This window comes from Coturnix japonica, chromosome 2, assembly GCF_054131305.1.
Source record: "Coturnix japonica strain WE chromosome 2, WE-NBRP24, whole genome shotgun sequence".
NCBI classification, from domain to species: domain Eukaryota; kingdom Metazoa; phylum Chordata; class Aves; order Galliformes; family Phasianidae; genus Coturnix; species Coturnix japonica.
The window spans coordinates 88,187,404-88,198,479 of record NC_140664.1 but is presented as its reverse complement, the minus strand read 5'-3'; the positions used below and the strand labels follow the sequence as shown (position 1 = coordinate 88,198,479).

Here is an 11,076-nt window from a genome sequence, read left to right as displayed (position 1 = left end):
GCGGATCGCGGCCCCCCCTCCCGAGGCCTCCATCGCGCATGTGCGGTTGCCAGGGCGGCCGGCTGCGGTGAAGGTTTAAAATCGGCGGGGCATGCGCAGCGCCGCTCCGGGCTCTGGCGAGGGGGACGCCACATTGGATCGGCGCGAGGAGCGCTCCGGGCAGCGCCGGGCCGGTGCGGTACGGTGTGGTGCGGTGCTCGCCTCGCCGGGCCGCATGTCGCCGCTCCCGGCCCGCTCGTAGTGCCGCTCCGGGCCCGGCGCGCTGAGGCGAGCGGCTGCGCGGTGAGCGGGCGACGGCGCGGCGCTCTGGCCGGGCCGTGAGGGTCGGAGGCGGGCGGGCGTGGATGGATCCCCGCGTGGCCTGGATCCAGCCCGAGCAGAAAGGCCCCGCGAATGCGCTCTGGATGCAGATCTGGGAGACCTCGCAGGGCGTTGGGGGCCGCGGCGGCGGCGGCGCCTTCCCGCACTACCTCTGCCTCAACTCCCCGGCGCTGGACTCGGCCGCCGACGCCGCTTCACCGCCCCGCGGCCACGGCTGCGCCCGGCTCGGGGCGCCCGGCGGCGGCTGCTGCTCCTCGTCCTCGCCGCCGTCTCCCTCGCCGTCCCCCCCGGCGCTGCTGACCGGACTGGTGCCCGCCGCCGGCCCCGCGGCGGTGGTGAACGGCGGCGGCGAGGGAGGGCGGCGGCTGCAGAAGTCTCCCTCGGTGTCTTCCTCGTCCTCCTGTTCGTCGGTGGAGTCCGGCACCGAGAGCCCCGGCTTCTCTTCCTCGGGGTCGTGCGGCGGTGGCGGCGGCTCCTCCTCTTCCTCCTGCGGCCCCCGAGCGGCGGTGGCTCCTCCCGGGCTGCCGGGCGGCGGTGCCGGGCCCGGAGAGTTCTTCAACTTCCACGAGAGCGGCAAAGCGAACGGCGCGCACGGGCACCACCCGGCATCGCACCTCTCCCGCAACCCCCACCCGCCGCCGCCGGCCTCTCCTCAGCAGCACCAGTACCACCCGGGCCGCAGGAAACGAGAGAACAAGGCCAGCACCTATGGCATGAATTACCTGCTCTCTGGCAGCCGCGGCGTGGCCGTCGCCGCCTCTCCACACCAGCAGCGTCAGCCGTCCCAGCCCGCGCTGCAGAGCCCCGGCACCCCCTGGAAGAGCAGGAAGTACAGCCCGGGAGTGCAGGGGTGAGCGGCTGGGGGGCGGGGAGGGGAGGGAAGGGGGGCTCGGGGTGCGGACACGGAGCTATTGGAGCACCCGTGTCAGTGACAAGGAACGGTGACATCCCGCAGATGCAGCAGCATGGGCCTTATGTTGTGCTGAGCTGAGAAGCGTCGAAGGGTTCCTGTAGAAATCCAAAGTGTGGAAGTGCAGGGGAAGCGTTTCAGAGGTCTTCGGGTCTTCTCACCTTGGAAGGGTTTTCTTCAGTTCAGAAGTGCTCAAAGGAAAATCCTGCAATAATTTTTAAATGCTTGGGCTGGAGCAGGCTGGATGCTCGGGGGTGTGTTCAGAACATAGATGTGGAGGGAAGTGCACAGCTCTGCCTGAGTTAAGTATCAAAGTCAGCGTGGACTTGATACAGTTTTGAGGGATATATTCTGTCTTATGTCAGCCAGTGTCTAAACTGAAACCTCGGCTCCCTGAACAACAAGAGCACTTTGTATAAAGGTTGTATTCTTCTGTGGCTATTACTTTCTCATGCAACTGGCTAGTTGGAAAGGCAGAGTTGCTTCAGATGGTTTTATTGGAGGGATGGGAGTTTGAGTAGAGCGCATCTGGGGCACGCTGTGAGATATCTTCCAGCTGTCAAACATCACTCAACCATAGGATAATGTTGCTTTCTAAATTTAAGGTTATCTTACAAAAAAAGTACTTGTTGCATTGATTGGCTGGAGGAGACTTCTCATGGCATTTTGAAAGTATTTTCTTTGAACTTAAAGAATCCAAAGCTCTTGAATGCAAGGAGTAAAGGCACTGCTTAACTGGGTGTGCTGGAGATATTTCAGTGAGAGCTTTACCTGAAGGATGGCGTCCTTCTTTTCTAGGTGGTGTTGTCAAACTTTGGGTGCTTTGTAGTTCTGAATTAAGAGATGCTGTTAAAATTTGGTTTTTGCAAGCTATAGCCTCTCTAGACAGAGGTCAAGATCTGCCTGCTCCTTTTAATCCTGAAATGACACTGAAAAGGAATGTTGCTGGCAGGAAATGAGGTTGTATGTATAAAATTCTAATAGTATCTCTAAAATAGCCTGAATCTTCTTTTTGTATTTCCAGAGATATGCAGTGGAATGCTTAGTTAACATCTTAATTTGTCTGTGTGAGAGTTGTTAGTGTCAGGGAGGCAACTTTACAGGCAGACTGATGAGCAGAGCTATGGCAAACTTGCAAATCCAGGTTCTGTTTTCTAGCTATTAGGGTCAGCACCATTTATGCTAAGGGCACACTTCACTTGTCTTTTTGTCTTCTGGCCTTCTATTGTTTAGCCAAGCTCCATCTGATCTGTTCAGTTGCATAACACAGGTGCTCTTTTGCTGAGGAGTTAATGCAAACTTATTGGCTATGTGTCTTTGGAAGTGGGAGCTGGATTGCTTTCTGGTCTTGTCAAGGATCTGTGTTACAACAGTGAGACCTGATGCAAGCAGAGGATCGGTGGGGTAGGTAACTATGGCAGGTGATGACACGGTTCCAGTTTGCCTCGATTAGTTTGTCAAATTTCATACCTCTAATACTTCACGAAACAGTATGAGTGCCATGGAATAGTGGGGAGCTATTGCTGGAGGAGAGCATAGAAATTGAGTCTATAGACTTATTACATAAGTCTTAAGCTTACTGAATGTTGGACAAGCATTTGTTCAAGAGCAGTTTTGGTCTTGCAACTTTTCTATGAAGTACTTCTGTGATAGAAATAACGTGAAATTATTGTCACTAATAGAGGTGCTTTAGATGCCTGTTTTCTACTGTAATGCCTGACTGCTTTTGAGGTTCATTTTCCTGAAGTCAGGCTACTGTATTATTTGGCTGATCAAACAATGGTATCATCATGAAAGTACTGGAGTGGGAATAGATCCTTACAGTGGTTTCTTCTGGAACAGTTACGTTCATTACTTGCTGTCTAGCATTACTTGGAACTGTCAGCCTAGCCCTGAAGCGTTACTTCTGTAACTGTGGCTGTCTGTTGGCAGGCAGAGCGTCTTCAGTGTGTCAAAGTGCTGTGTGCTGCTCTCTAGTCAATCTCCGCAATCCTTAGTTACAGGCTGCTTTGGATATAAATGACAGGAGGAAGGGCTTGATCGCAGATGCTCTTATGTGCCTGTTGTGCATCAGTGTTATCTGTAGTAATGCAGGGCTTAATTTGCTGTGTATATCACACAGAATCACAGAATGACCCGGGTTGGAAGGGACCTCAAGGATCATGTAGTTCAACCTCCCTGCCTAGCAGGGCCACCAAACATACACCTTTACTAGATCAGGTTGCCCAGGACCCCGTCCAACCTGGTCTTGAACACCTCCAAGGACGGGGCATCCACAACCTCCCTGGGCAGCCTGTTCCAGGGCCGAACCACTCTCCTAGTGAAGAACTTCCCCCTAACATCCAACCTAAACCTTCCCTCTTTTAACTTAAAACCATTTCCTTGTGTCCTGCTATTGTTAGCCCTTTCGAAGAGAAAGTATAGTTTGTTGTAGAGTGTAGTTTAAGTGGTGTAGGAAAAAACAAGTGATAAGCAGTAGCTCAGGGTTATGTACCCTCTCTTGTAAAGAGGCACGGAAATGTTAGGCTTTGCTTGCACTCTTCAAGGATTCAGTAATACTTTTGGTGGAGTGCATGCATGCTTTGAAATAGTACTGTGCTGTCTTCAGTTTCTCTTTCACAGCTGGACGTGATCTATAGCAGTGCATGTCATTGCCATTTTTTCCACACGGACCATCTTCAGTGTCTCTGTGATGGTAAGTCTGGTGATATTCAGGAGTGCTGTATCACAGTGTCACAGTCTGGTGCGGGTTGGAAGGGACCTTAGAGATCATCGAGTCCAACTACTGGGATTCGAGCCTCCTGTGTAGCAGAGCGGCACTTCTACCACTTGCGCCACTGTATGCTGTAAGGGTTGTGCTTTGCTCTATCTTATGGCATTCCTCTTTCTCCAGTGGACTCACATCTATTGCTCTCACCTCCTTCTGACAGCAGCACGCCAGACTTTGTGTTGTAGAGGAAATAACATCTCTCATAAAACACTGAGAATAGTCATGCTTGATTAGAGTTTATCTAATCTTGACCTTTATGTTGTCTTTTTCCACATGTTTGGAAGATAGTGAGGAGGGTAAAGAAAACCTTATTTGTTCTGGTGCGTCAATGGAGTGATTAATTTAGCAATTAAAAGCCTGGAGTTAGATCAGAAGTGCAGCTCAGAACAGAGGACAGATGGATTGATTTCAGGTGTGATGAAGATAAGTGTGCTGTAGCGTTATTGGGTTAGCTCAAACTTCTGTGACAGTTCAGAACTACAAGTGATTTTTTTGGTAGCTTGAAGCACATCAAGTGGTTCTACATTAGATGTAGAATTAATAATAATAATAATAGATAATAGTCTTGTGCAGGTTTGAAGGGACCTTAGAGATCATCGAGTCCAACCCCCGGGATTCGAGCCTCCTGTGTAGCAGAGCAGCACTTCTACTACTTGCGCCACAGGGGGATTCGTACCCGGGCCCCGGTGTTGCAAGCGGCACTTCTACCACTGCGCCACCGTATTAGATGTCCTTTGTGTATCAAATTAGTACCATTTTTCTATTAAATCTGTATTTGAAACGTGAACAAGTAGCATTCAGAGAGCTTTTAAAGTACACTTTAAGTACCAGAAGCTTATTTCAAAATGTAGAATCAGGCTGTTCTGAACTTCCTACTACATTGCAAAGTTTGCGATGCTTGTGTGCACAACAATGTGGTTGTTTAAGATGTAGTTCATAGCTTGAGAAGTAAGACATCAAATCTGTCTTAATGCCTTGCTTTTTAATATGAATGTAGCCAAGTGTAGCCATTTCTAGCTGTCAGAAGCCTGTACTGCTTGAAACTTAGTGCAAAGTGTTCAGATTCATTGTAGATGTTGTATATCCAGCATACCAGTTGGTTTGTTACAGTGCTGTGTGGAAACAACATTGGCTTATGGGGGGCTGGTTTGAATACTGAGTGTGTTACAGTGCATTGAAGTGGTGCTAGGCCTGCACTCATAGCTTTGCATGGCATCTGACACCTTGCGAAACTGCATCCATTTCATCCCCACAGCAGTTGTCTTTAACTGTCTCTTGTTAGGAACACAAATGTTCTGTTGTAGGGTTCAAGGGGTATAAACACCTCCATGCCTCCACATTTGATGAGGCTGAAGGAGGGTACATGGTGGCACTGTCTGGCTGTGGTAAATGATGCCCAGAGGTGTTCTTCTGAGCATAGTAAGGTTATGATGGGGGAAATGGATCCAAGTTGAAGGAGGGAAGATTTAGGTTGGATGTTAGGGGGAAGTTCTTCACTAGGAGAGTGGTTCGGCCCTGGAACAGGCTGCCCAGGGAGGTTGTGGATGCCCCGTCCTTGGAGGTGTTCAAGACCAGGTTGGACGGGGTCCTGGGCAACCTGATCTAGTAAAGGTGTATGTTTGGTGGCCCTGCCAGGCAGGGGGGTTGGAACTACATGATCCTTGAGGTCCCTTCCAACCCGGGTCATTCTGTGATTCTGTGTGATTCTGTTATGATGATGCTTTCCCAGACCGCTTGTCCACAGAGTTTCAGCAGCTGAAAGATGCTGCCTACTGAAAGCTATGTGCTGAAATTCATTTCAGTAGCTGCTGGGGTGTGGAGTTCTTACTGTATACCAAACCTATATTAGGGTTTGTTTTTCACCTGTCCTAATTCTAAACTCTTTGTTGCTGTTAGGACTAGATGCTGAATGTGTGGGAATGGCACGTGAACAGCCTCTTCTGTGTATTTGTATTTTCTTGTGCTTTGGCTGAGCTGAAGAAATGCAAACTTGAGAAACTGTGAAGCCTTTTCTGTCTGCTCTTGGGAGCATTGATAAAGGCTTTGTGGGATTCCCAAGGGTGTTTTTCTCACTTCAAGGCAGTGCTTGCTATAATGCCTTCTAACACCAAGGTCTGTGCTTCAACCATGCTGCTGTTAAATAATTAGTGTCTGTTACCGATAACTTTGGATGGATACCTGTAGTGAAAGCTTTGATACAAAAGAGGCAGGCATTGCTGGCAATGTGTGATAGATTCTTGTTTCATCTGGCTTTAGGATTAGGGTGGAACTAGGCAGTATATTCTGGAATATGAAAGGATAAGGGCACAAGCTGGTCATAGTAAGTGACTGGAGAGACTTGAGAAAGCATCAGGAAGTGGTTAAATGGATTATTGTTTTCATGCCTAGAGGTTGGTATGCAGCAGAGTTCAAGGCTAGCTGCTGGATGAATCCTCACATGAACAGAGTGCATAGTGCCCTTTTTGCAGACAATGGAGCTGACTGAGGTGAAGCTCAAAAGCTTTCCTTGCAGAGTGAATGCCTAGCACTGTTAGACTGGACTGTTTTCAGTAGGGGAATGAAAGGAAGCAGTGGCAGATGAGATGGGAAATAGATGCTGAGCTGCAATGGTATAGTGTGAGAAGGGCTTACTGAAGAGATGCTTGCGTGCGTATAAAGGAGAATAAGACATGCTTGGAGCAGTTAAATTCTAGTGTTAGCTTCATTACACTTCTCAGGTTTCCTGGATTTTTGGCACTCATGGTAATTGGCACTAAGGATAAACAGTTGTACCAGGTGAGAGCAAAAGAGGCCTTTGCCAAATGTTGAGAGAAGACTATTATATCAGTGTGTAGCTGTGTTGATACTTCCCAGAGAAACTGCTTATTTTAGTGATCAGTGGCTGCTACAGACTGTGCATTAAGTTCATAATGGATTTGATATATGAATTTGATTCATCTTGAATGGGTATGAGATTGTGGGATCACCAGTGTTCGGTGGCATTGTGTTCCACAGGTAAGTTGCAATTAAAAATCATTTATTTGTCCTGTCACTTAAGTTGTAGTTGCTGCTGGTCATGTCTGCATTAAGGCAATTCAGGGGCTCTTTGCATCTGACTTGATCCAGCCCTTCCCTCTTTCACCTGGCTATTGTCCACTTTCTAGTCTATAATCCATTCTGTTGAAGTTATTTCTTGCCTATATGTTTGTCACCTCTGCACAGTTCTGCTGCATCTCTGGAACTGAGACAAACTTGGTTTCCAACACCAGACTTGCTATTTTTTGCATACTGAGCATTGACCAGATGCTTTTGTGGAGTTCTTACTTGTAGAATTTGATTCTTGATATTGAATCCTCCATTGCATCTATGTAGAGACAGGATAAATAGAATCATAGAATCACCAAGGTTGGAAAAGACCTAAAAGATCATCCAGTCCAACCCTTCCCCTGTTACCAGTAGCTTCCACTAAACCATGTCCCTCAACACAACATCCAGTCTTTCCTTGAACACTATATAAAGCACAGCACAGGAATTGTGAGCAGATTGTCTCAAATTCTGACTAATAAGTCATTGTGCAGTCTTTTAATGTCCTGCGGTTCTGCAGCTGGCTTATATGTCGATAACTTTTGCATCAATTTGTTTGCTCTACTCTGTTCCTTTTCCAGATCACAGATGGGGATACTGAATAGTACAGGACTCTTTGGGACTTCACTAGTGACTTTCCTTTTATACAAAACCTAGGCTTCAGCAACTTATTTTCCATTTAAAAACTCTTTCTCTACATGAAGATCTTCCCTTTGCTCTCACATCAGCTTACTTTCTGCAAGCTCTTCTCAGGATGTGGACTTCAAATGTTCATAAGTAGGTAATAAGATTTCCTTTGTGGTTCACTGATTCTTGCAAGTAATTCCTAGTGGTTTTCTTTGAGGCACTACTTCCTTTTAAGAAAGCCATGTTGACATCTTGATGTAGTCATAACTATTTATGCATTGCACTGATTCTACTTTTTACTAGATTGACTATGTTTTTCCTCATGCTCCTTCTTAATGTCTTTAATCTTTGAATCCTCTTTTCCTTCTTTACGTGACTTTGGGTTTTTGAAGACATCTTCTGGTGGGGTACTATGGCAAGGTCTTTTTTCCCTGGAATCTGCTAAGCAGTCCATCACACTTCTGCTGTGCAACCACTTTGTCTTCAGTGAGCTTTTAAACACCTAATTCTTTTGGTTACGATTCTTTGGTTGAAAAACTTCCTTGTTTTTATAGTAAGCTGCAGCGCTACTTCTATTCAGAAAAGGCTTTGTTAACCTGTGGAGGTATTCAGTGTGTTGGATTTGCTGCTGGTGGTGCTGTGACACTTAGATGTCTTTTGGATTATCCTGTGTGCTGCTCAAGACTGAATTGCATTGCTTTGCTGAAATGCTATAGTGGCTATTGCCATGCAGTAAGTACCTGCTATGGGCATTATTAGTTTCTTATCACTAATATTTCTGCTGTTGCAACCTTTCTGCTTTGTGTGGGATATTAATCACTTGTCATGTTTGGGTGTCTGGGAAAAGAATAGTATTAAGACAGGGATTGCAGTGTTTAGTGGTTTGTTTTATTGGCATAGTGTACTTGCTGATGCAGTTCCAAGGTTTAACATATGGTAAGCTCCTTCGTTGATGCAACAAAATAATGTGGTGTTTGCTTGGCGCTGTGATGAAGACCAGCAGCCTGTCAGGAGTAACGTACAGCTGTTCAGAAGCTTGCATAGCAGATCTATTTTGTCATGCGTCAACTTGGAGCTACTAATATATCAGTTTCTTTTCTTGTTCTTAGTATTATATAGCTCTTAGCACAGTGTAGCTTTTTCAAAGTAAATCCAGTCATTAACAGGCTGGAAAGCTGGGCTCAGGTGAACCTAATGAGGTTCAACACGGCAAAGTGCAAGGTTTTGCACTTGGGCCGGAAGAACCCCAGGCACCTGTACAGGCTGGGAGGAGTTGTCCTTGAGAGCAGCTCGGCAGAAAAAGACCTAGGGGTCCTGATAGATGAGAAACTTAACATGAGCCAGCAGTGCGCTCTGGCAGCCCGGAAAGCAAATGGGATCCTGGGCTCCATCAGGAGAGGGGTGGTCAGCAGGGATAGGGAGGTGATCGTCCCTCTCTACTCTGCTCTTGTGAGGCCCCATCTGGAGTACTGTGTCCAGGTGTGGAGCCCTCAGTACAAAAAAGATATGGAGATTTTGGAAAGGGTCCAGAGGAGGGCCACAAAGATGATCAGGGGGCTGGAGCACCTCCCCTATGAGGACAGGCTGAGGGAGTTGGGTTTGTTCAGCCTGGAGAAGAGAAGGTTGCGGGGTGACCTCATTGCAGCCTTTCAGTACCTGAAGGGAACTTACTCCCAGGAGGGGAGTAAACTCTTCGAAAGGACTGATAATAGCAGGACTAGGGGAAATGGTTTTAAGTTGAAGGAGGGAAGATTTAGGTTGGATGTTAGGGGAAAGTTCTTTACTAGAAGGGTGGTCAGGCCCTGGAACAGGCTGCCCAGGGAGGTTGTGGATGCCCCGTCCTTGGAGGTGTTCAAGACCAGGTTGGACGGGGCCCTGGGCAACCTGATCTAGTAAATGTGTATGTTTGGTGGCCCTGCCAGGCAGGGGGGTTGGAACTACATGATCCTTGAGGTCCCTTCCAACCCGGGTAATTCTGTGATTCTGTGATTAAGAAGCAAATTGGTTGAGTCTTACTGAATTGATATGCTTTAAAAGACAGATAAAGTTTTGGTTCTTTTTCTTTAACAAAATGCAGACATTCTCCGAAGTCTGGAAGTGTCCAGCATAAATCACTTGGTTTGAAGTGTAAAGCAAGCTTAGTTTCTTGAGTGCCTGAACTGCCAGATGCTCTTAAGGATTAAATGATAATTGTCCAGAAACTTGATCTAAAATTAGGGTCTGAATCCCAAGAATTTGGGGCAAAGGAAGCTCAGAGAGGAAACAAGATCTCTTGTGGAAATGGTACAGTAGATTTTAAACTGTGCTCCTTGTTGTATGGATAGGAGCGAATGTACTTTTCCTCTATTCCCTCTGAAGTTCAATACAGCTGAGAGTTCTCTTTTGCTGTACTGAGTTTGCTGCCTTCCATGCAGTTTCACAGTATCACAGTCTGGTGCAGGTTGGAAGGGACCTTAGAGATCATCGAGTCCAACCCCTGGGATTTGAGCCTCCTGTGTAGCAGAGCGGCACTTCTACCACTTGCGCCACAGGGGATTTGATCCCGGGCCTACGGTGTTGCAAGCGGCATTCCTACCACTGCACCACTGGAGGCGCTAAATTTATAATGCTAAAGGTAATTGTCTGAATTATATGGGATATTGCTGCAAGCTGGTCTTGTATTACTGTGTGAATGTAGTGTTTTTGTAGCTTATCTAATCTGTAAGCAGAGAGTACTGATCTTTGAGCATTGATGGTAGTGAGGAAGACCAAAGTGGTGGCACCTTATGGGCACTGTGTGGCGTGGGAGGAGATGAACTGTAAGTTAATATCCACTAGGCCGTAGTTCTGGTTCTGCTCCTCTTCTAGGCAGCTTCATCCTAGATAATGCTGAGAAAAATCTACATCTGAGAGTATACAATTGTAAGGTGGAATAATACAAAAGATGGTAATAACACAAGAAGGATGGTGATAGATAACCAAAAGGTTATGTATTGGAAAAACTCACCAATATGGATGCCTTCAGTCTGACTGGAAAATGCTGAGGCTGGCTATCCGATCTTCACAGAGGAGCAATCTCAAAGAGATGCTGCCTTAGTGGTGGTCAGCCCTTAAATGAAGTCTAGGAGAGGTAGAGTCAGGCACCACCCCTTCTGGTAGCACAGCTGAATTACCCTCACCTGTGCTCCCACAGCTGACACCACACTTGCCTCAGCTGATTAAACAGAGGTTCAGGCTGTGACTACCAGTTTCCCATACAACAATTGTTTCAATTGTGTATATATTTCATTGAACTATTTTGGCTGTAACACTGTTTTAACAAAAGAGCACGTGTAGTTGTTTTAGTTTCATTTCACCTTTATTTCCATTTTAACACAATTGTGTGTTCCAGTAGTTATAAGGGAAA

At 47.0% G+C, this 11,076-nt stretch overlaps 1 protein-coding gene across 17 annotated transcripts in view; it reads left to right on the top strand.

Annotated features, from left to right (window-relative positions):
* Positions 1–98: 98 nt before the first annotated feature.
* The window catches only part of TENT4A (terminal nucleotidyltransferase 4A), a 54,185-nt gene continuing 43,207 nt past the window's right edge, over positions 99–11,076 (top strand). For 4 of the 17 annotated variants that reach the window (XR_014942854.1, XR_014942853.1, XM_085537924.1 and 1 more), the window contains exon 1: positions 102–1,171. Coding sequence is in view for 13 of the 17 variants with exons in the window: in XM_085537924.1 (XP_085394050.1) it covers positions 345–1,171 (827 nt within the window). In the remaining 4 variants the exon portion in view is untranslated. Of the gene's footprint in view, positions 1,172–3,701; positions 3,927–7,650; positions 7,846–10,131; positions 10,306–11,076 lie in introns of those variants that run through there. The other 13 variants (XM_085537927.1, XM_015854369.3, XM_085537928.1 and 10 more) reach the window with 9 other exon arrangements.